Below are 24936 nucleotides of genomic sequence, written 5' to 3' on the forward strand. Positions count from 1 at the left end.
CACCCAATGCAGCTGAGATAGGCTCCAGCGCCCCCCGCGAACCTGAAAAATGGAAATGAATGGATTGTGAACCAATTTGGGGGGGACAGCGTGAGCGGTCGGGAGAGTGGCCGTGCCAGCGACCTGAGGGTTCCTGGTTTGAACCCCACCTTCTACCAACCTAGTCACATCCGTTGTGTCCTTGAGCAAGACACTTCACCCTTGCTCCTGATGGGTGGTGGTTCGGGCCTTGCATGGCAGCTCCCGCCATCAGTGTGTGAATGTGTGTGTGAATGGGTGAATGTGGAAATAGTGTCAAAGCGCTTTGAGTACCTTCAAGTCATTTACATATCCAACCATTTGTCATTCATACACACTCCAATTATTCAGGTTTTTTAGGAAAATTGTAGCACATGCACAAAACATAATTTGTATAGAAAAATATATCAATGATTCATTAAGATCCTATATTAAAAATATATCATTATTATAATAGACTTATGGTCCGCAGCTAAAATGAATAATAAATATAACAAACAATAATAATAATAATAATAATGTCTGCCTCGTGGCCTGAAATAATGAAACATTCCAATGAATTGGACATATTTAATAGATACATCTTATCCTCCTTGTGTCGCCCGTGAGGATCGAACCTTTGACACTTTCACCAGATGATATTGGATGTTTGATCCAGATGTTTGATCCAGATGTTCCCATAAATAGCGCATGAGTGTGCATGAGAAGTACAAGATCGCTTTTAGGTGCAATGACCAGCATGCGCCGCTAGAGGGAAGCAGAAGGGAATATAATAAATAAATGAATATTAAGATATCGCATTTATATTTGAAAAGACCACTTTTTTTTGAACATGTTTTGTTTGTGTGCAAAAACTAAATGTGTTTTCTTATATTGATGTGCAAATTGCTGAACTTGTTGTCAATGATCGACTTGTTTGTATTCCTTGAAATGTTGACTAATAATGGCCACAAGAAGGGACAAGCGGTAGAAAAATGGACCCAAAGGAGTTTCGTGTTCAGACTTGTAGTACAACGTTTCACCTGCGGCGGCAGTGTCGTCCACACACATTTAGGCGCAGAAGAAGAGTTGGGCGGCAGTGTCGTCCACACACATTCAGGCGTAGAAGAAGAGTTGGAAAAAGGCGCCTTGAAAATAGCACAATAGAAGCTTCTCGAAGCTTGCTGACGTTTGAAAGAAAGAAGCACAATGGCGGCGAATAGAAGCTTCTCGAAGCTTGCTGACGTTTGAAAGCAAGAAGCTTCTGTGTTGGTGAGTGTGTTGGTGAGTGTGTGGTCGCCATGAGTGAGTTCCGCATCCACCACGACGTCAACGAGCTTCTGAAGCTGCTTCAGGTGCGACGCGGCGACGGCGCTGAAGGTTACATCGAGCGGCTGCAGAAGCACAGGACGCCTTACGTCACCACCACAGTCTCCGCCCACAGCGCCAAGGTGAGCACGTGGCCGCAGGCGAAGCGTGACGTCACCGCGAGCTTTTTTCTCCCCAGGTGAAACTGGCGGAGTTCTCCAAGACGCCAGAAGACTTCCTGAAGAAGTACGAGGAGCTGAAGTCCAAGAACGTGCGCTACCTGGACCCGCTGGTCTACCTGCTGTCCAGACTGTGTGAGGACCGGGAGGTGAGTAGGCCACGCCCCCACTTAGTGGCGCCCCACTAAGCGTCCTGTTGTGGCGCAGACCCTCCAGTGTTTGCAGCACTATGCCAGGGAGCGCGAGGAGGCCTGCGCCGTCGCCATGACGACCGCCGCCCCCGCCACGCCCGCCGTCTCCAAGATGTCCATGCAGGAGCTGGACGAGCTGAGGAAGAAGCTGGGCAACGTGACGGCGGCGTCCAGCGCTCCCATGGTGAGAAGTTGCGTCTGACTCCGCCCCCTCCGCCCGACCTCTTTCATCCTGTCCTGTGATTGGTCCGCAGTCGGCCGAGGTCGCCAGGAAGATGCTGCGGGAAAAACACAGCAAGAAGAATCCTGGTCAGCTCAGTCCCGTCTTCCCCGCCTGGCTCTACGACAGACACGCCCTTCTGGGCGACTTCATCGCCAGCCCCGCCCCTTCCGCTCATACGCCCGCCTCTCTGGGTGAGTGTCTATCTGTGTGTGTGTGTGTGTGTGTGTGTGTGTGTGTGTGTGTGTGTGTGTGTGTGTGTGTGTGTGTGTGTGTGTGTGTGTGTGTGGTACTTGAACTACATTTCCACTAGCTTGTAGGTACTTGAACTACATTTCCACTAGCTTGTAGGTACTTGAACTACATTTCCACTAGTTTGTAGGTACTTGAACTACATTTCCACTAGTTTGTAGGTACTTGAACTACATTTCCACTAGCTTGTACGTACTTGAACTACATTTCCACTAGCTTGTAGGTACTTGAACTACATTTCCACTAGTTTGTAGGTACTTGAACTACATTTCCACTAGCTTGTACGTACTTGAACTACATTTCCACTAGTTTGTAGGTACTTGAACTACATTTCCACTAGCTTGTAGGTACTTGAACTACATTTCCACTAGTTTGTAGGTACTTGAACTACATTTCCTTTAGCTTGTAGGTACTTGAACTACATTTCCACTAGCTTGTAGGTACTTGAACTACATTTCCACTAGCTTGTAGGTACTTGAACTACATTTCCACTAGCTTGTAGGTACTTGAACTACATTTCCACTAGCTTGTAGGTACTTGAACTACATTTCCACTAGCTTGTAGGTACTTGAACTACATTTCCACTAGCTTGTAGGTACTTGAACTACATTTCCACTAGCTTGTAGGTACTTTAACTACATGTCCACCAGTTTGTAGGTACTCGAACTACATTTCCACTAGCTTGTAGGTACTTGAACTACATTTCCACTAGTTTGTACGTACTTGAACTACATTTCCACTAGTTTGTAGGTACTTGAACTACATTTCCACTAGTTTATAGGTACTTGAACTACATTTCCACTAGTTTGTAGGTACTTGAACTACATTTCCACTAGCTTGTAGGTACTTGAACTACATTTCCACTAGTTTGTAGGTACTTTAACTACATTTCCACCAGTTTGTAGGTACTCGAACTACATTTCCACTAGCTTGTAGGTACTTGAACTACATTTCCATTAGCTTGTACGTACTTGAACTACATTTCCACTAGTTTGTAGGTACTTGAACTACATTTCCACTAGCTTATAGGTACTTGAACTACATTTTCACTAGTTTGTAGGTACTTGAACTACATTTCCACTAGCTTGTAGGTACTTGAACTACATTTCCACTAGTTTGTAGGTACTTGAACTACATTTCCACTAGTTTGTAGGTACTTGAACTACATTTCCATTAGCTTGTACGTACTTGAACTACATTTCCACTAGTTTGTAGGTACTTGAACTACATTTACACTAGCTTATAGGTACTTGAACTACATTTCCACTAGTTTGTAGGTACTTGAACTACATTTCCACTAGCTTGTAGGTACTTGAACTACATTTCCACTAGTTTGTAGGTACTTGAACTACATTTCCACTAGCTTGTAGGTACTTTAACTACATTTCTACTAGTTTGTAGGTACTTGAACTACATTTCCACTAGCTTGTACGTACTTGAACTACATTTCCACTAGTTTGTAGGTACTTGAACTACATTTCCACTAGTTTGTAGGTACTTGAACTACATTTCCACTAGCTTGGCTACTTTTCAAAGAAGTAGCCGTGGCTTATCTATTTTCAGAGCCATGTAGCGGTTAGCTAAGCTACATGATTGTGGCAGACATGTTTGCTACATTTCATTTTCTTTGGTGTTTTACAAGACACTAGCTGACATCTTCTTCTACTCTTTATATTTGGACTTTGAATAGTTGAAAGACAAACAAGATGTTTGTTACTTCATGCTTTAAATCACAAATGTCTCTTCAGATAAAGGAAGTTAGCTCCTAGAATAAACTTTGTTTGTACTCTTTATGATTTTTGCATTTGGAGCAGTTAGAAGTGAAAGAGACAGATTTTGGCTATAAAATCCAAGGCAGAATTCACTAAAGCAGAAACAAAAAGGAAAATGCAAGCTGCTCAGAAACGTGCCAGGAAGTGTCAAGTCAGAGCCATCAAAGCAAAAATGCCAAAGTCGTGTGAATTTGATTGATTATAGCGTAGACTAACCCATGTGGTTCCTGTGGATGTCAACACAAGTTGTAATTACAGTCATGTGTGAATAATGTCAATAAGTAGAAGAAGTGTATGTGAAGTGAACACTGGTAAATACTGTCGAGAGTAGACTAACCCATGTGGTTCCTGTGGATGTCAAGAGAAATAAGAGAAAATGTATTTCTGTCAACATCTTTTTCATGAAGTGTGCGTGTCCTTGCAGGTGCTATGCCCGTGGCCGCCCAGGAGCAGGCGGTGCTGGAGGACCTGCTCTACGTCCTGGTCGGTGTGGACGGACAGGACGTGAGGGCTCAGCCGGTTCTGGGCCGGCAGAACCGCTCCTTCGTGGTGGACGCCACGCTGGACACGTCGGTCAAGGAGCTGGTGAACAGGATCTTACCCGTGGCGTCGTACTACTCCACCGTCACACGGTCAGTCGCCGCCGTGGCCTGAGGTGTGAGCCGCATGCTGAGGTGAGGTCTGCCCCCCCAGCTTCATGGAGGAGAAGTGGTCCTTCGAGTACGGCCAGGTGAACCAGGCCCTGACGGCGGCCATGCGCACGCTGATGAAGGAGTACCTGATTCTGGTCACGCAGCTGGAACATGTTCACAGGCAAGGAACCTTGTCCCTGCAGAAGCTCTGGTTCTACATTCAGCCCACCATGAGGACCATGGAGATCCTGGCCTCCGTCGGTACGTCACCCCCCCCACCGGGCCAGCCGTCCTCCCGTCTCACTTCCTGTCTGTGCGTTAGCGTCGTCTGTGGACAAAGGCGAGTGTATGGGCGGAGCCACGCTCAGCCTTCTTCACGACCGCACCTTCAACTTCACGGGCGACGCCCAGGCGCAGGAAGTGTGCCTGTACCTGACCAAGGCCGCCAGTCTTCCCTACTTTGAGATCCTGGAGAAGTGGATCTACAGGGGCGTCATCCGGGACCCGTACAGGTGATGTCAGAGGGCGGGGCTTGTCTCAGGTCAGCGTGGACGTGTGTGTGTGTGTGTGTGTGTGTGTGCGTGCAGTGAGTTCATGGTGGAGGAACACGAGCTGCAGAAGGAGAAGATCCAGGAGGACTACAACGACAAGTACTGGGACCAGAGGTACACCGTGGTGCAGCACCGCATCCCCTCCTTCCTGCAGAAGATGGCTGACAAGATCCTCAGCACAGGTTAGGGCCTTCACCTTCACCTTCACCTTCACCTTCACCTTCACCTTCACCTTCACCTTCCTCCCTACCGCCGGCTGACGTGTGCACCTGTCAGGTAAATACCTGAACGTGGTGCGTGAGTGCGGCCGTGACGTCACCTGTCCTGACGCCAAGGAGGTCCTGTACACGCTGAAGGAGCGCGCCTACGTGGAGCAGATCGAGAAGGCCTTCAACTACGCCAGCAAGGTTCTTCTGGACTTCCTGATGGAGGAGAAGGAGCTGGTGTTGCGCCTCAGGTACCGCCACGCACACACCTGCTCTTGGGATGAAACAGGAAGTCAACTAGCTAGTTAGCTTACTTGCTAATCCTACCTGGATGATGAGCATCCCAACACAGTAGCCTAGTAGGCCCAAGTCTTCATTAAAAACAAGGCAGAGGCTTTCCCCGACATTGCCAGCATACCGTATTTTCCGCACCATAAGGCGCCCTGGGTTATAAGCCGTGCCTTCAATGAACGGCATATTTCAAAACTTTGTCCACCTATAAGCCGCCCCGTGTTATAAGCCGCATCTAACTGCGCTAAAGGAATGTCAAAAAAACAGTCAGATAGGTCAGTCAAACTTTAATAATATATTAAAAACCAGCGTGATGTGGGCGCGCATGGAGTCGTATATCAACATGGACGGAGCTGCGTGAAAAAAGCCACCCGGCCTCTTCGCGTAAACTTCCCTTAACCACTCGCTCATCTTTTCTTCATCCATCCCTTCGAGTTAGCTTTTATGATGACGCCGGCTGGAAAGGTCTCTTTTGGCAAGGTCTTCCTTTTGAATATCACCATGGGTGGAAGTTAGCATGGCAAGCTAGAACCACAGTGAAGGATGACTTCTCATTCCCTGTGGTGCGAATATTCACCGTACGTGCTCCCGTTGTATCCACAGTGCGGTTCACAGGAATATCAAAAGTCAGTGGAACCTCGTCCATGTTGATAATGTTCTCTGGCCGGATCTTTTTTTCAGCTATCTTGTTTTTACAATATGCACGGAAAGTAGCCAGCTTTTCTTGAAAGTCTTTAGGCAGTTGCTGTGAAATAGTAGTCCGTGTGCGGATGGAGAGATTGCGTCTTTTCATGAACCGGAAACCTGTCGCTTAGTAGGAGCCATTTTGTGGTCTTTACAGATGTAAACACACAAAGGAAATGAAACGTACGGTAATATCCGCGCGCTTCTTCTTCTTCTTCTACGCGGGCGGGTGGTTGCTTACAGTAGAAGAAGAAGCGCTTCCTGTTCTATGGGGGCAGGTGCTTACCTTGGCGGTTGCTTGCGTAGAAGAAGAAGCACTTCCTCTTCTACGGGGAAAAAAGATGGCGGCTGTTTACCGTAGTTGCGAGACCGAAACTTTATGAAAATGAATCTTAATTTTAATCCATATATAAAGCGCACCGGGTTAAAAGCCGCACTGTCAGCTTTTGAGTAAATTTTTGGTTTTTAGGTGCGGCTAATAGTGCGGAAAATACGGTATATGTGGTGGGGGCGTGGCCAATTGGGATTCGCAATGATGAAAAGTTTAATCAATGTTTTATGTATATTGAAAAAAAAAAATATATATATATATATATATATATAGATACATACAGTATAGAGCAGTGGTTCTCAAATGGGGGTTCTTGAAGGTATGCCAAGGGGTACGTGAGATTTGTTTTAAATATTCTAAAAATAGCAACAATTCAAAAATCCTTTATAAATATATTTATTGAATAATACTTCAACAAAATATGAATGTAAGTTCATAAACTGAACATCAAATCAATAACAATGCAATATTCAGTGTTGACAGCTAGATTTGTTGTGGACATGTTCCATAAATATTGATGTTTATTTTTTTGTGAAGAAATGTTTAGAATGAAGTTGATGAATCCAGATGGATCTCTATTACAATCCCCAAAGAGGGCACTTTAAGTTGATGATTACTTCTATGTGTAGAAATCTTTATTTAGAATTGAATCACTTGTTTATTTTTCAACAAGTTTTAAATTATTTTTATATATTTTTTTCCAAATAGTTCAAAAAAGACTACAAATGAGCAATATTTTGCACTGTTATACAATTAAATAAATCAGAAACTGATGACATAGTGCTGTATTTTACTTCTTCTTTTTTTTCAACCAAAAATGCTTTGCTCTAATTTGGGAGTACCGTATTTTCCGCACCATAAGGCGCCCTGGGTTAAAAGCCGCGCCTTCAATGAACGGCATATTTCAAAACTTTGTCCACCTATAAGCCGCCCGGTGTTGTAAGCCGCATCTAACTGCGCTAAAGGAATGTCAAAAAAACAGTCAGATAGGTCAGTCAAACTTTAATAATATATTAAAACCAGCGTGATGTGGGCGCGCATGGAGTCGTATATCAACATGGACAGAGCTGCGTGAAAAAAGCCACCCGGCCTCTTCGCGTAAACTTAAACTTACCTTAACCACTCGCTCATCTTTTCTTCATCCATCCCTTCGAGTTAGCTTTTATGATGACGCCGGCTGGAAAGGTCTCTTTTGGCAAGGTCTTCCTTTTGAATATCACCATGGGTGGAAGTTTCTGGCCATTAGCATGGCAAGCTAGAACCACAGTGAAGGATGACTTCTCATTCCCTGTGGTGCGAATATTCACCGTACGTGCTCCCGTTGTATCCACAGTGCGGTTCACAGGAATATCAAAAGTCAGTGGAACCTCGTCCATGTTGATAATGTTCTCTGGCCGGATCTTTTTTTCAGCTATCTTGTTTTTACAATATGCACGGAAAGTAGCCAGCTTTTCTTGAAAGTCTTTAGGCAGTTGCTGTGAAATAGTAGTCCGTGTGCGGATGGAGAGATTGTGTCTTTTCATGAACCGGATCCCTGTCGCTTAGTAGGAGCCATTTTGTGGTCTTTACAGATGTAAACACACAAAGGAAATGAAACGTACGGTAATATCCGCGCTCTTCTTCTTCTTTTACGCGGGCGGGTGGTTGCTTACAGTAGAAGAAGAAGCGCTTCCTGTTCTATGGGGGCGGGTGCTTACCTTGGCGGTTGCTTGCGTAGAAGAAGAAGCACTTCCTCTTCTACGGGGAAAAAAGATGGCGGCTGTTTACCGTAGTTGCGAGACCGAAACTTTATGAAAATGAATCTTAATATTAATCCATATATAAAGCGCACCGGGTTAAAAGCCGCACTGTCAGCTTTTGAGAAAATTTGTGGTTTTTAGGTGCGCCTTATAGTGCGGAAAATACGGTATACAATATACACATACATGCAACATTTTCCTCTTTTCTCCTTCTTTAGTTTTCCTTTTTTCTCCTTTAATTTTCCTCTTTTTTTCTCCTTCCTTTTCTTCTCCTTTTTTCTCCTGTAATTTTCCTCTATTTGTCTGTGTTAGTTGTCTTAGTGATGGTGATGATGATGATGATGATGATGATGATGATGATGATGGTGATGATGATGGTGGTGCTGATGGTGCTGTGTGTGCAGGTCCATCAAGCACTACTTCCTGATGGACAAAGGAGACTTCTTCGTGCACTTCATGGACCTGACCGAGGAGGAGCTGAGGAAGCCAGTGGATGACATCGTTCCTCCCAGGCTGGAGGCTCTGCTGGAACTGGCGCTGCGCATGAGCACGGCCAACACCGACCCCTTCAAAGACGACCTGAAGGTGGGCGCCACAGGAAGTGCTCTTTGGCTGATAACAAATCCACGTGTCCTTCTCGCCGTGTCCAGATCGACCTGATGCCTCATGACGTCATCACACAGCTGCTGAGGGTGCTCGCCATCGAGACCAAGCAGGAGAAGAGCATCATCAACGCCGACGCCTCTGACGCCGCCCTCAGCGGTCTGGAAGCCTTCTCCTTCGACTACATCGTCAAATGGCCGCTCTCGCTCATCATCAACAGGTCACGTGACATCTGATGGTGGTGATGATGATGATGATGATGGTGGTGGTGATGTGCAGGAAGGCGTTGACGAGGTACCAGATGTTGTTCCGTCACATGTTCTACTGCAAACACGTGGAGAGGCTCTTGTGCAACGTGTGGATCAGCAACAAAGACTCCAAGCAACTTTCCTTACACTCCGCCAAGTGGTGAGAACACACACACACACACACACACACACACACACACACACACACACACACACACACACACACACACACACACACACACACACACACTGACATGCAGGTGAGCCCACAGGTGTGTGTGTGCAGGTTCTCTGCAGCGTTTGCCTTGCGCCAGCGCATGTTGAACTTCGTCCAGAACATTCAGTACTACATGATGTTTGAGGTGATGGAGCCCACCTGGCACCTGATGGAGAAAAACCTGAAGACGGTGAGCACGCAGGTCACATGACCCACCTGCAGGTCTTCATCGTGTGTGTGTGTGTGTGTGTGTGTGTGTGTGTGTGTGTGTGTGTGTGTGTGTGTGTGTAGGCGTCCAACATAGACGACGTGCTGTGTCATCACACCAGCTTCCTGGACAACTGTCTGAAGGACTGCATGTTGACCAACCCTGAACTACTGCGCATCTTCTCCAAACTCATGGCTGTCTGTGGCATGTTCACCACCTGTATGCAGGTACTTCTCATCTCATCTACATCAGCTACGTCTCATCTCATCTACAAACCCCGTTTCCATATGAGTTGGGAAATTGTGTTAGATGTAAATATAAACGGAATACAATGATTTGCAAATCATTTTCAAGCCATAGTCAGTTGAATATGCTACAAAGACAACATATTTGATGTTCAAACTCATAAACTTTTTTTTTTTTTGCAAATAATTAAGTTAGAATTTCATGGCTGCAACACGTGCCAAAGTAGTTGGGAAAGGCCATGTTCACCACTGTGTTACATGGCCTTTCCTTTTAACAACACTCAATAAACGATTGGGAACTGAGGAAACTAATTGTTGAAGCTTTGAAAGTGGAATTCTTTCCCATTCTTGTTTTATGTAGAGCTTCAGTCGTTCAACAGTCCGGGGTCTCCGCTGTCGTATTTTACGCTTCATAATGCGCCACACATTTTCGATGGGAGACAGGTCTGGACTGCAGGCGGGCCAGGAAAGTACCTGCACTCTTTTTTTAAGAAGCCACGCTGTTGTAACACGTGCTGAATGTAACTTGGCATTGTCTTGCTGAAATAAGCAGGGGCGTCCATGAAAAAGATGGCGCTTAGATAGCAGTATATGTTGTTCCAAAACCTGAAGTTACCCATGCCTTGGGCACTAATGCACCCCCATACCATCACACATGCTGGCTTTTCAACTTTGCGTCGATAACAGTCTGGATGGTTCGCTTCCCCTTTGGTCCGGATGACACGATGTCGAATATTTCCAAAAACAATTTGAAATGTGGACTCGTCAGACCACAGAACACTTTTCCACTTTGCATGAGTCCAGCTTAGATGATCTCAAGCCCAGAGAAGCCGGCGGCGTTTCTGGGTGTTGTTGATAAATGGCTTTCACTTTGCATAGTAGAGCTTTAACTTGCACTTACAGATGTAGCAACCAACTGTAGTTACTGACAGTGGTTTTCTGAAGTGTTCCTGAGCCCATGTGGTGATATCCTTTAGAGATTGATGTCAGTTTTTGATACAGTGCCGTCTGAGGGATGGAAGGTCACGGTCATTCAATGTTGGTTTCCGGCCATGCCGCTTACGTGGAGTGATTTCTCCACATTCTCTGAACCTTTTGATGATATTATGGAGCGTAGATGTTGAAATCCCTACATTTCTTGCAATTGCACTTTGAGAAACTTTGTTCTTAAACTGTTTGACTATTTGCTCACGCAGTTGTGGACAAAGGGGTGTACCTCGCCCCATCCTTTCTTGTGAAAGACTGAGCATTTCTTGGGAAGCTGTTTTTATACCCAATCATGGCACCCACCTGTTCCCAATTAGCCTGCACACCTGTGGGATGTTCCAAACAAGTGTTTGATGAGCATTCCTCAACTTTATCAGTATTTATTGCCACCTTTCCCAACTTCTTTGTCACGTGTTGCTGCCATCAAATTATAAAGTTAATGATTATTTGCACACAAAAAAAGTTTGAACATCAAATATGTTGTCTTTGTAGCATATTCAACTGAATATGGGTTTTAAATGATTTGCAAATCATTGTATTCTGTTTATATTTACATCTAACACAATTTCCCAACTCATATGGAAACGGGGTTTGTACCTCAGCTACCTCTCATCTAGCTTAGCTACCTCTCATGTCATCTAGCTACCTGTCACGTCATGCAGGTGGTACCTCATGTCACGTATCATGTTCACCAACTGCACGCACACCAGTTCCTCCACCTTGTAACGCGCCATGTTTGTTGTGTGCCAGCGCTTTACCCAGACCCTCAGACTGGAGCGTCTCTCTGTGGATCCTGCGGCCGACAAGAAGACCACCACCACCACCAAGGTAGTCTTCTTCACGCCGTCATGCCCGTCACCCAGGTGACACTTTGACTGTGTCACTCAGCTCTCACCACAACACGCTGACACGCTGCAGGCGGACGGCGGCTTTGAGACCACCATCCTCAACTTTGACAACAACTTCAGTGTCTTGCTGCTGGACCTGCTGGACAAGCTGAGCATCTTCAGCACCAACGACTGCGAGCACAGCATGATCAGCATCATCTACAGGTGACCTGCCCGCACACCTGTAGGTGATCGGCATCATCTACAGGTGACCTGCCCGCACACCTGTCACACCTGCTGTCCTCCTCTCACCTGTCAGGCTGGACTTCAATGGCTTCTACACGGAGCGTCTGGAGAAGATGGCGGTGGAGCGCAGTCAGAAGTGAAGTTGTGGACAAGAAGAACACCTGTGCCTGTCCACCAGGGGGCGTGGCCTCTAATAAACACTTTGTAGACCTTCAAGTCATCTTTATTCATCTTCAAGAGATGACAAATATTTGTCCATTGCACGCAACGTGTGTGTGTGTGTGTGTGTGTGTGTGTGTGTGTCATCCCAGCAGTGATCTTCAATCATGCTGATCATGTCCTGAATGTCACTTCCTGTTTCCAGTCAAACGTCCAATCAGTGTTGACAAAAACAAAAACATTGTGAAAGGTAAAAAGTGTCAGCTGTCTTGATTTCAGGAGCTTGCAGGTGTGACCACACACACCTGAACTTAGTGTGTGTGTGTGTGTGTGTGTGTGTGAGACCTATGACTTCCTCTTCTTCACTTTGCTGCTCAGCATTTCATACTTGGTCCAACTCCAGTCCTGGTCCTGTAGGGACACAAACATCTAGTCTCACACCACGTCAATACACTACATGCTAAAACTAAGACTAGATGTGACCCATCTAAGTCTAAGACTAGATGTGACCCATCTAAGACTAAGACTAGATGTGACCCATCTAAGACTAAGACTAGATGTGACCCATCTAAGACTAAGACTAGATGTGACCCATCTAAGACTAAGACTAGATGTGACCCATCTAAGACTAAGACTAGATGTGACCCATCTAAGACTAAGACTAGATGTGACCCATCTAAGTCAAAGACTTGATGTGACCCATCTAAGTCTAAGACTAGATGTGACCCATCTAAGACTAAGACTAGATGTGACCCATCTAAGTCTAAGACTAGATGTGACCCATCTAAGTCTAAGACTAGATGTGACCCATCTAAGTCTAAGACTAGATGTGACCCATCTAAGACTAAGACTAGATGTGACCCATCTAAGTCTAAGACTAGATGTGACCCATCTAAGTCTAACACTAGATGTGACCCATCTAAGTCTAAGACTAGATGTGACCCATCTAAGTCTAAGACTAGATGTGAGTATAGATGCGTGGTGATATGAGGGCTGTATGGCGACTCACCACGATGCTCTTGGCCTGCTCGTCAGCTGCTTCCTGCATGAGGCTGGTCAGCTGACTCAAGTACTTGTGGGTCTCCTGCAGCAGGCGGGGGGCAGCGTCGCTACAGGAAGTCAGGAGATAAGAAAGTAAGAGCTTGAAGAAACGCAGCAGCTGTCAGGAAGTACCCGTCGTTAGGAAAGTAAGAGCATGTGGGAAAGCTGACAGGAAGTACCTGTCGTTGGGCCCAGGCAGTGATGTGAGGGGGTGCGGGGCACTGACGGGTGGCGCTGAATGTGAAACCTGCGGTGGGTTGGCCGCCTCAGGACTGGCCGCCATGGAGCCACGTGTGGAGTTCTGAGCCTGGTGGAGACCAGAGGACGGCGTGGTCACATACCTGCCAACTTTTGAAATCAGAAAAACCTAGTAGCCAGGGTCCAGGGGCCGCAGGCCCTGGTAGATCCAGGACAAAGTCCTGGTGGGGGGGTTCAGGCTTCGCCCCCCGACGCAAAATGATTATTAGCATTCAGACAGGTTAAAATGTTGCTAAAACCATCACTTTTCTATCAGTCACAGTGACTTTTCAAAACAAAAATATTACAGCAAAAATCATATGGGTTGATTGACATGTTTATTCTGTAAGCTAACTTCAATAGTTTGAAATTATTTTGACAGTTAATGCCAGTTATCCTGTCAACCTTTCACAAGACTTCAATTTGTTCATTGAAAGTATAAACACTTTTTACAGTAAACAAATGGTAAAACAGTACTAAACAATTCCATAAAAAAAAAATTGGTGTGATTATTAACTTTCTGTCCAAGCTTGTATAATCTACTGCCTTGTTCAATTGTATAAAATATTCTGTGCCTAAAATTCACATTTCTATCACAATTATCATACTGTAAACATGGTAAGCTAACTTCATTAAAATTAATAGTCCTGTCAATAGCATGGAATTACAATTCAAATGTAGTTTTTTTGTAAGCCTTTCAAAAGAATTCAAAATATGAAAAATGAATGAAAACTAATGTAAGCCATCAGACACTTGAAAAGTGGCACATCACATCTCTAATGTAATCATTTGAACTTTTCAACAGAAATAGCACTGCAAAAATATTAAGGACATACTTCTGTATTTTGGTAGTTATGCTGTCAACATTTAACACGATTTCTTCAACTTGGACTTGAAAGCATAAATAGTATAAACACTTTTAACAGTATAACAGTACTAAACAATTCCAATAGATAACATTGGTGTCATTACCTTTTTGTTTGCTCAATTATTGCCTCCGTAAATAAAACTTTGGCATTTATCACATCCAAAGAATCTGTTTGGGCGACGAAAAACGTTGAAAGTTTTCCACTTGTATCGCTAGCAACGGCATTAGACTTGTGGTTTTTTGTCCCAACGTGGTCTTTTACATCACTAATTCCTCCGTGTCCGATCGAAACATCTTGTCTGCACAAGGTGCAATTCGCGTAGTTTTCACCCTTTTAGGAACGGATAATTATTCCCGGATAGGCTTTTGAATATTCTTCACGGAATGACTGCAGTTTTCTTTTCGGTTTAAGACTCGTTTGCGATTTTTCTCCGGCTGATTCCATGATCGTTCGCTCGTTTGGAAACAATGGCAACTGGTGCCTTGTGCTTGGCAGCGGTGCTATAAATAGCCTCGCGCATGGCATTCGGAATGGCTCAATAGGAAGTTACGTGAAGCACTGGTAGGGCTGGGAGATATGACTAAAAAATGTATCACGATATAAGTGTTTCATATCAGTCGATATCGATAATTATTGATAAAAAAAAAAAAAAATTCTAAATAAAGACCAGGAGAAAAAAGGCTGAATTTAAATACAAGTAGGTAGCATGTCCTTCGCTAATTGATCCACCACTGCATCCGTTATTTCTTTATAACGTTTTGAATTGTTGTCATATGGCACTGCTGCCGAGTATCTCTGGATGGTGGTCTGTTGTTGCCGCTTCGGTGCTGTTCCACTTGCAGCGGCTGATGTAGATGCTTGTGGTTGTTTGTTACTGCTGTACTCCAGCGGGTGAGAGCGGCTCAGGTGGTAAAATAAGTTTGTCGTGTCCCCAGACTTGGTCGGGACGACGACCTTGCAAAGTTTGCAGACAGTATTACTCTGATTCGTATCGGACTTAAAACATCCAAAATACTGCCAAACTGGTGACGTGACGTTTCCTTTTTTATTTACAATTTCCTCTCGTGCCGCCGCACTCGTATTCCCCTTTTGTTTCACTCCTCGTCGTCAGCTCGCCGTTGTTGCTTTTTTTTTTTCCTGTTAGAATTTCCCAGAATGCCTTGCGGTTCAGGCTCGGCCGTGATAGGTTGAGAGGCCAAAGCCCTTCCTCTGCCTACATCCCCCAGAATGCCGTGCGGTTCCGGCTCGGCATTTCTTCCTATTTTTTCTAACAGAACTCAGTGAAATTATCGAACGTTCTATCGACCCCATTTTCTATTGATATTGATCACATGTCTATCGCGATATATATTGTTATTGTTTTATCGCCCAGCTCTAGGAAGCAGTGTCGATTGTCATTGTTGTTACGCGATTTTGTGAATAAAACTTTTAAAAAAATAATTAATTAAATTAATGAAAAACTGTATTTTTTATCACTGCAACCGTAACCCGGAATAGGTTGATGAAAACCGTACTAATTACGGGAAAACCGGAGTAGTTGGCAGGTATGTGGTCAGGCGGCGTCACGAGGCATGGGGAGGAGGACACTTACACATGCGATCTTGAGAAGGTGCCAGAAATCTCGCTGACGCTTGAACTGCATCTGCATGACGGTGTTGTCCGCCTCCTTGATGCTCTCCAGCGTCTTCTCGATCCGTGGAAACAAATCGATGATCTTCTGTTTGCTGCTCAGGATCTTACTGGTGGGAGGGGCCACATAAGCATCAAGATGGCGGCTGTGTGTGAGACGTCTTCTTGTACCTCAGATGAGTGTAGAGATCTTTCAGCACTTTGTCCTGGTTCTGCACCGTCTGGATGATGGCCTTCACCATCTCAGAACTGTCGCTGCTCACGTCTGCGTCTGGCACTGAAAGCCATCCACACGCTGGTCAGCAGCACACACACACACACACACACACACACACACACACACACACGCACACGCACACACACACACACACACACACACATCTCCAGGGAGGAGAAGACTGACCTTTGCATTTCATCTTCAGCTGCTTGTAGAGCTCAATGGCCTTCTCTTCTCTGAACAAACACAAGCTTTAGTCATCCATCATCAAGCAATCCACATGACCTAGGACCACACTCACAGCTGCTCCATCTTGTCGCCTTGGCGACGAGCATACGGACTCCTCTGAAGCTCCACAATCTCAGAGTGCAGCGCCATGATCTCGTCATCCAGGTGACCCACCTCCGCCACCTAGGACCACAGTGTGATGTCATCAGCGACAACATCAGTGATGCAATCAGTGACGTCATCTGTGATGACATCAGCGACGACGTCAGTGATGTAATCTACGACAATCAGTGACAGCATTGGCGACAACATCTGAGATGTCACCGGTGACATAATCAGTGATGTCATCAATGACAGCATCAGCGATGTCATGAGCAACGTCATCTGTGACGTCATCAGCAATGTCACCACCGACGGCATCAGTGACAGCATGGGCGACATCATCAGTTGTGTCATCAGTGACATCATCAGTTGTGTCATCAGTGACATCATCAGTTGTGTCATCAGTAAGGCTGAAACGACGCGTCGACGTCATCGGTTACGTAAATACGTTGACGCCGTTTTTGTGCGTCGGCGCGTCGCATATTTACGTCACACTACTTTACTGTCATGGCGGAGCGCAAAGCAGACGATGCGAGCGAGGGGAAAAAGCACGCCAAAAGTCGTCAAAAGTGTGGGAGTATTTCAATAAACGGCCTAATAATGTTGTTGTATGCACACTGTGTCGAGCGGAAATGGCCTATCATAGCAGCACAACGGCTATGAACGAACATTTGAAAAGAAAACCCCCGACAGCGTTCTTGCCATCACCATCAACAAGTCAATCGTCCGCGTGCGTATACGTTGTCATTATTACACAAAAACATGAATGTGTCATTTGTATCTGCGTTGTAAATTCATAAACTAAAGCACCGTTTCGCTCTGAGAGGCGCGTTTGGCGTGCCTGTTCAGTGTTTACAAAGACGCGCTCCTCTTTAACGCTGTGGAGAGGCGGCGGCGGCGAGCGAGCGGCGAGGCGGGGCGCGCCGGGAGCGACGCCGCAATCGTGCCCAGGTGCGCGATCCGCGCAATTGGAAGAGAAAAGACTTTGTGTAAAATTAAAAGATTGTAAACCTGGCAAAGCCGTCTGGCGTTCAGTCTGTCGGTCCTGAAAGAACCCCACGGCACAAGACGTGTCACAAACGCTAACGTTAATTAGTTGTGCAAATACCTTTTACAACATTAACAGTTACATATACTATGTACAAACCAACAATTAACTTTCACTTTAATCATACTATCATTGTTGTGTTATTAAGCAAAATAAGCAATACTTTTACTTTTGTTGAAATGTTGACACTGTACACTTTTTTGTATTGGATGTTTAGCTTTATTTTTGCACATTTTAGCAAATAAGCAATACTTTTACTTTTGTTGAAATGTTTACACTTGTTACAGAATATTTCCGTTTTGCACTTTTTTGTATTGGATGTTTATCTTTATTTTTGCACATTTTAAAGCAAAATAAGCAATACTTTTACTTTTGAAATGCTTATACTATTACAGAATATTAAGATTTGCACTGGATGTTTACTTTTATATTTGCACATTAAAAAGCAAATAAGCTACTTTTAATTTTGTTAAATGTTAAAAGTTTTAAATGTTTACATTGTTACAGAATATTTTGTCATGTTGTTGTCAATGTTGACTGAGTGGCCATACTTTTTTTTTTGTAAATAAAAGCCATGCCTTTTGAAAAAACTGGACTACATTTATTTTTTCCTCTTCATTTTAAATAAAAAAAAAAATCGGTAAAAGGAAAAATAATCTATAGATGAATCGAAAAAAATAATCTATAGATTAACCGATTAATCGGAAAAAAATAATCTATAGATTAATCGATATAAAAATAATCGTTAGCTGCAGCCCTAGTCATCAGTGACATCATCAGTTGTGTCATCAGTGACATCATCTGTTGTGTCATCAGTGACATCATGAGTTGTGTCATCAGTGACATCATGAGTTGTGTCATCAGTGACATCATCAGTTGCGTCATCAGTGACCTGAGCAAAGGCTGCCGCTCTCTCCTCGTTCTCCTGCCAGGCCTTCAGCATCTTCTCGGAGGCTGTGAAGGACATGAGGTCAGGTCACATGACGGCGAGAGGCGAGTGCAGTGAGGACTCACAAATGCCGTAGTGCATCTGATCGCTGTACTTCTCCAGGTCGTACTGGATGCTGCTCCTGAAGAAGTCCAGCTTGGCCTTCAGCTGCTGGGAGAATCCAAACATGCTGTTCTTACACCTGGTCAGGTTGGTGTTGTAGCGCAGCAGACTCAGCCTGGAACACATCCACACAAGCTCCTCGCCATCAGCACACGCTCCTCCTCCTCCTCGCCATTGTCTTCTTGTCTCTCATAATCATTGGGAAGGAGAAGCAAAATTCCCAAAAAAGTGCAGCTGCCCTTGAAATGATTTCCTCCTATTAGCTCTCATTTAAATCCTTTGATTTGCAGCCTGAAAGTGCTGGTATGTCCAGTGACTTATTCAATACAAATATGGATCTAACCATACTAGGGATGGCCGATAATATCGGACCGCCGATGTTATCGGCCGATAAATGCTTTAAAAAGTAATATCGGAAATGATCTGTATCGGTTTCAAGATTATAAGTATCGGTTTCCAAAAGTAAAATTTGTGATTGTGTAAACGGACGCAGGAAGATGTACAGAGCGCCAATTAATCCTTGAAGGCGCTGCCTTACTATCTATGGCTTGACACACGCACTAGCGAATGCAAGCATACTTGAACAACAGCCATACAGGTCACACTGAGGCTGGCCGTATAAACAACTTTAACACTGTTACAAGTATGCGCCACATTGTGAACCCACACCAAACAAGAATGACAAACACATTTCGGGAGAACATCCGCACCGTAACACAACATAAACACAACAGAACGAATACCCAGAACCCCTTGCAGATGCTTGTTTTCATTCGAAAAATTTACCTCTCACACGTGATGACAAGGAGAAAAAGAATTAGCCCACTCTTTGAGCTTCATCTGTTGCACAAATACACTAATAGTCTGGACTGAGTGAAGCTGTTTTATTTATGTTTTCTGCCCATGCACTTTAAAGGATGGCTGTGTTATCTACTAGTCTAGACTGAAGCAGTTTTATTAATGTTTATGCACTTTAAAGGATGGCTGTGTTATCTACTAGTCTAGACTGAAGCAGTTTTATTAATGTTTATGCACTTTAAAGGATGGCTGTGTTATCTACTAGTCTAGACTGAAGCAGTTTATTTTTATTTTTGTGCCTTTCTTGTTTTTATTTGCACATTTTTGTTACTCACACGAATACGTTAAGAACAGGGCAGATTGAGCCCAGTTTCTAGTATACTCTGGACTGAAGCTGTGTGCCTTCATTGTTTTTGTAGCTGCTGTTTTGAGGCATGTTTAAAACAAATAAAGCACTTTGTGAAAGTGAAAGTTAACAGTGTTTCCCATAGTTGTAGTGGCTATCAGGATTATCTCAGGGAGAGCATGTCCCAAATTCCAAGCTGCTGTTTTGAGGCATGTTAAAAAAATAATGCATTTTGTGACTTCAATAATAAATATGGCAGTGCCATGTTGGCACTTTTTTACATAACTTGAGTTGATTTATTTTGGAAAACCTTCTTACATTTAATGCATCCAGCGGGGCATCACAACAAAATGAGGCATAATAATGTGTTCATTCCACCACTGTATACATCGCTATCGCTTGATATCGGATTCGGTAATTAAGAGTTGGACAATATCGGCAAAAAAGCCACTATTGGACATCCCTAAACCATACCATCATATTGTACTTGCTATCATTACAGTGTTTAGCAGTTAGCATACCCTCCTGCAGTGTAGGATGTTTAGCTACACTTGATTGCTGTTAATTGGTTCCTGACATGATTCAAAATTTTCATGTGATGACCTTGTAAATCCATGTTTTACTTCAGGAATGTAAGTCACCTTGACACTTGTACACAATGTAGTGATGCTGCCTGAGCCAATCAGAGGCCACCATACTGAACAGTGTGTTCTGATTGGTAGTCACCAATACTACCGTAGTATTGATATTTTCACTTTATACAGGACACCATGACTACAGAACACCATGACTACAGAACACCATGACTACAGGACACCATGACTACAGGACACCATGACTACAGGACATCATGACTACAGGACACCATGACTTACAGGACACCATGACTTACAGGACACCATGACTTACAGGACACCATGACTTACAGGACACCATGACTACAGAACACCATGACTACAGGACACCATGACTACAGGACACCGTGACTACAGGACATCATGACTTACAGGACACCATGACTACAGGACATCATGACTACAGGACATCATGACTACAGGACACCATGACTACAGGACACCATGACTACAGGACACCATGACTTACAGGACACCATGACTTACAGGACATCATGACTACAGGACACCATGACTACAGGACACCATGACTTACAGGACACCATGACTGCAGGACATCATGACTACAGGACACCATGACTTACAGGACACCATGACTTACAGGACACCATGACTACAGGACACCATGACTACAGGACACCATGACATCATGACTACAGGACATCATGACTACAGGACACCATGACTTACAGGACACCATGACTACAGGACACCATGACTTACAGGACACCATGACTACAGGACATCATGACTACAGGACACCATGACTTACAGGACACCATGACTACAGGACACCATGACTACATGACAGAGTGAGGACGGCAGAGAAGTGAAAAGGGGGCGCGACTCACATGGCAGCCCTCTGTCCCTGAAAGAGGCGGCTGTAGTCATCTTTGAGGCCGCAGATGTAGCTGACGGCTTCGCCCCAAACCTTCTTGAGCGCGGCGAGAGGCAGCTGGGTCCGGGCCTCCTGGACTACGAGCAGACGACGGTGTTGAGGCCGACAGAAAACGGCGGCGCAGACATTTGTGTTGTACTCACCGATGGTGTTAACTTTATCGGGCAGCTGTCTGGCGCTGAAGGGACCAGAGTACTCGGTGACGCTCTTGTCAAACAAGTAGACGATGTACGAGTCCCAGCCTCGCTACGGAAGAGCGCACAGAGCTTTAGGGTGACGCGAGTTCCAGGTGGGAGGAGCCAGCGCACGTACCACGCCGTCGAGGACGCACTGCGCGGCTGGCTTGCGAGGGTCCAGAGACACGCCCGTCTCCTGCAGCAGCTCCTGGCGGACCACGTCGATGCCGCTTTCGGCCTGGATGCGCTTCTGAAGGGCGTGCAGCGACTCGTCCGCCGTCAGCTGGAAGGAGTGCACCTGGGCGCTGGTCATGTTGAGGACGTGGACCACCTGCAGACACACGGCGCTCTAAAGGTGGTGCGGCAGACGGGGAGAAAGTGCGCGAACCACCTTCATGCTGAGGATCTGATCCAGGAGCTCAAAGCAGAGTGGCTTCCTGCTGTCGGCGTGGACTCCGCCTCCTCTCAGGGCCGGGTCCCACTTGAGCATGAGTTGGAGTAGAGCCTCCATGGGCTCCAGCAGCGTCCTGCAAGGAGGACACCTTCAGACCCAAAGTTGCCATGCAGAGGCGGAGGCAAGGTGGCACCTGCTCAGGTTGTTTGGGTACGGAAGACGTGTGGAGAAGCGCACTTCCCCGTTGGGCTCCTCCACTGCCACGATGTCCTTTGGACCTTTGTTCCGCACTTTGCTGGCCCTGTCGAACATCGCCATTAACCTCCTGAGGCTCCGCCCACCGGGCCCTGCCCAGAGAAGGACTCACCACTGCACCGGCTGCAGGTTGTGCAGGAAGGGCCGGAAGCCGCAGCTGCACTCGAAGACCATGGTGCCGAAGCTCCAGTAGTCCACGCTCACCGTGTAGGCCTTGTTCTCGAAGAGCTCGGGCGCCTGCCAGCAGCAAGACCAGCGTCACAGCTCGTCCACCACAGAGGACGTGAGCAGGTCTCACCAGGTACTGCAGCGTGCCCACGAACGACGTGCACAGGCTGCCTTGGTCCAAGTCTTTGGCGTAGCCCAAGTCGATGATCTTGTGCACCAGCTGGAAGAGGAACACGTCTTAGCCGCGTCCTCCACGCCGCGCAGTTGGCGCCTCACCTTCCCGTTGGTTTCCTGCAGCACGATGTTCTCCGGTTTCAGGTCCCGATGGATGATCTTGTTCTCGTGCAGGTACTGGATGCCGGAGCCTGGCGGCGGTCCAGATGTGAGCGACAAGATGCAGGGGCGACTTAAGAGCACAGACAATACGTACCCACGTCGTTGAGTAAGGACAGGACCTCGCTCTCCTTCAGCCCGCAGCAGTTCTCGGGTCTGCTCAGGACCTGATCACACACACACAAAGTCAAGGGGTTACCTGCGGGGACACGCTGCAGCCGGACACTTTCGGGCAGGACACCACCTTCCTCAAGTCGCCGCGCGAGCAGAACTCCATGGCGAGCAGCGGCAGGTCGTTCATGGCGATCAATTTCATTTCCTCCGGAACGTCCCGTGCCGTCACCACATTGACGTGGTTCAACCTGAGCCGCAGAGAGGCGGGGTCAGAGGCCACTTGGGTGTAGCCAAAGGGTCAGAGGTCAAACTAACTTCTTCATGATCTGGATTTCTCGACTCCAACGGTCCTTGTTCCTGGGAGTCAGCTCCAGGCGACACATCTTCACCGCCAGCTTCTCGCCGCTCCCCTGCGCCACACAACACACCCGGTTCTGGATGTTCTGTCATCGCGGGTCTGCGGGTCTCACTCACCTGGTGCTGGTAGAGGTAAACATGAGCGAAGCCTCCCATTCCGAGCCGCTCCTTCAGCTCCCAGTCCCCGCAGTTCTGGTTCTGTCTAAACGGAGGTTTCTCCATGGTGCTACTAGAACCTGAACCAGAGAGTAGACGGTGACAGCGTGACCCGGCTACATCCTGGACGCGCCCTCAATAATTGAACAATTGGTGAAACAATGACGCTATCAATTGTTTTTAATTCAACATGTAACATTGAATTAAAAACGAAACGTCTTGAACTTGACGCTATCTGCGTAGCTTACCGCCGGCTAACGCTAGCTAGCATCGACAAGCGAGCGCGCTCCAGGGCGTAGACGGCACCCGTCGCGTGTTGCTCGTTATGGCGCATAAATGTGGACAAATGTGGAAAAAACTCACATCATCCCACATGAGACACATGAGACTCACATCATCCCACATGAGACAAGTCCGCTTGTGTACGCCGTCCAAACACGGCCTGGGTGGGCGCTCCTGCGTGACGTCATCAACACCGTCTGTAATAATTATAATAATAATAATAATAAAAAGAAACTGATGACATCACAAGTAAACGTCTTTCCTCTAGTAACAATAATAATAATGATAAGAAGAATAATTTAAAAAAAACGTCTTGAACTTGACGTTATCTGCGTAGCTAACTGCTAGCTAACGCTAGCTAGCATCGACAACAGAGCGCGCTTCAGAGCGTAGACGACACCCGAGCAGGAAACTAAGACAAACATTCGTATTGTTGTTCGCTGTCGCTATTCTCCTCCATTCATGTGGAAAACACTCACATCTTCTTACAGGAGACAAGTCCGCTTGTTTACGCGTCCAAACGCCGCTCCTCCGTGACGTCATCAGCCCGCGCCAACACGCTTATGAACGTTCCAACCATAGACATGTTATAAGTAGACGCAGCATTGGCTGCTGCGACGCGAGAAATTGGGCCGCCATCTTGAAGTGGTGACGAGGAGCCGGCGAGCAGCCTAAACTGACAGTTGACAGGTAGAAAACGAAGACGCTAAACTGACAGTTGACAGCTAGAAAACAAAGATGCTAAACTGACAGTTGACAGCTAGAAAACAAAAATGCTAAACTGACAGTTGACAGGTAGAAAACAAAGATGCTAAACTGACAGTTGACAGGTAGAAAACAAAGATGCTAAACTGACAGTTGACAGCTAGAAAACGAAGATGCTAAACTGACAGTTGACAGGTAGAAAACAAAGATGCTAAACTGACAGTTGACAGGTAGAAAACAAAGATGCTAAACTGACAGTTGACAGCTAGAAAACAAAGATGCTAAACTGACAGTTGGCAGGTAGAAAACGAAGACGCTAAACTGACAGTTGACAGGTAGAAAACAAAGATGCTAAACTGACAGTTGACAGGTAGAAAACAAAGATACTAAACTGACAGTTGACAGGTAGAAAACAAAGATGCTAAACTGACAGTTGACAGGTAGAAAACAAAGATGCTAAACTGACAGTTGACAGGTAGAAAACGAAGACGCTAAACTGACAGTTGACAGGTAGAAAACAAAGATGCTAAACTGACAGTTGACAGGTAGAAAACGAAAACGCTAAACTGACAGTTGACAGGTAGAAAACAAAGATGCTAAACTGACAGTTGACAGGTAGAAAACGAAAACGCTAAACTGACAGTTGACAGGTAGAAAACAAAGATGCTAAACTGACAGCTGACAGGTAGAAAACAATGATGCTAAACTGACAGTTGACAGCTAGAAAACAAAGATGCTAAACTGACAGTTGACAGGTAGAAAACAAAGATGCTAAACTGACAGCTAGAAAACAAATATGCTAAA

The 24936-nt window shown here is 45.7% G+C and overlaps 2 protein-coding genes across 7 annotated transcripts; one reads left to right on the forward strand and one right to left on the reverse strand.

The window, feature by feature from the left end:
• Nucleotides 1-1085: 1085 nt before the first annotated feature.
• tubgcp2 (tubulin gamma complex component 2) lies at nucleotides 1086-12150 on the forward strand. 4 transcript variants are annotated; one of them, XM_072912096.1, is made up of 17 exons: nucleotides 1086-1448; nucleotides 1505-1633; nucleotides 1692-1859; nucleotides 1930-2089; nucleotides 4344-4551; nucleotides 4613-4812; nucleotides 4874-5063; nucleotides 5139-5284; nucleotides 5379-5559; nucleotides 8758-8938; nucleotides 9004-9176; nucleotides 9236-9364; nucleotides 9491-9611; nucleotides 9713-9856; nucleotides 11612-11692; nucleotides 11750-11932; nucleotides 12008-12150. In XM_072912096.1, the coding sequence occupies exons 1-16, from the start codon at nucleotides 1299-1301 to the stop codon at nucleotides 11915-11917; spliced, it is 2529 nt and encodes an 842-aa protein (XP_072768197.1). In that variant the 5' UTR covers nucleotides 1086-1298; the 3' UTR covers nucleotides 11918-11932; nucleotides 12008-12150. The 4 variants fall into 4 exon arrangements, with proteins under 4 accessions (XP_072768197.1, XP_072768196.1, XP_061837150.1 ...); XM_072912095.1 differs by having other exon boundaries at nucleotides 11750-11913; XM_061981166.2 differs by having other exon boundaries at nucleotides 11612-11689; nucleotides 11780-11913.
• A 65-nt stretch (nucleotides 12151-12215) lies between these two features.
• On the reverse strand, nucleotides 12216-23995 carry LOC133620027 (inhibitor of nuclear factor kappa-B kinase subunit alpha-like). 3 transcript variants are annotated; one of them, XM_061981169.2, is made up of 23 exons: nucleotides 23907-23995; nucleotides 23509-23624; nucleotides 23107-23225; nucleotides 22948-23042; nucleotides 22763-22880; nucleotides 22616-22685; nucleotides 22462-22550; nucleotides 22316-22405; nucleotides 22130-22254; nucleotides 21956-22063; nucleotides 21760-21895; nucleotides 21505-21699; nucleotides 21336-21438; nucleotides 21146-21269; nucleotides 18479-18630; nucleotides 18357-18418; nucleotides 16388-16497; nucleotides 16273-16322; nucleotides 16041-16146; nucleotides 15832-15979; nucleotides 13314-13441; nucleotides 13103-13202; nucleotides 12216-12504 (listed from the first exon to the last, which is right to left on the reverse strand). In XM_061981169.2, exons 3-23 carry the CDS (start codon nucleotides 23209-23211, stop codon nucleotides 12439-12441), a joined length of 2280 nt encoding a protein of 759 aa, XP_061837153.1. In that variant the 5' UTR covers nucleotides 23212-23225; nucleotides 23509-23624; nucleotides 23907-23995; the 3' UTR covers nucleotides 12216-12438. The 3 variants fall into 3 exon arrangements, with proteins under 3 accessions (XP_061837153.1, XP_061837154.1, XP_061837152.1); XM_061981170.2 differs by having other exon boundaries at nucleotides 23394-23624; XM_061981168.2 differs by having other exon boundaries at nucleotides 12217-12504; nucleotides 23539-23624; nucleotides 23907-23986.
• Between the last annotated feature and the right edge of the window lie 941 nt (nucleotides 23996-24936).

This window comes from Nerophis lumbriciformis, linkage group LG32, assembly GCF_033978685.3.
Source record: "Nerophis lumbriciformis linkage group LG32, RoL_Nlum_v2.1, whole genome shotgun sequence".
Taxonomy (NCBI): Eukaryota; Metazoa; Chordata; class Actinopteri; order Syngnathiformes; family Syngnathidae; genus Nerophis; species Nerophis lumbriciformis.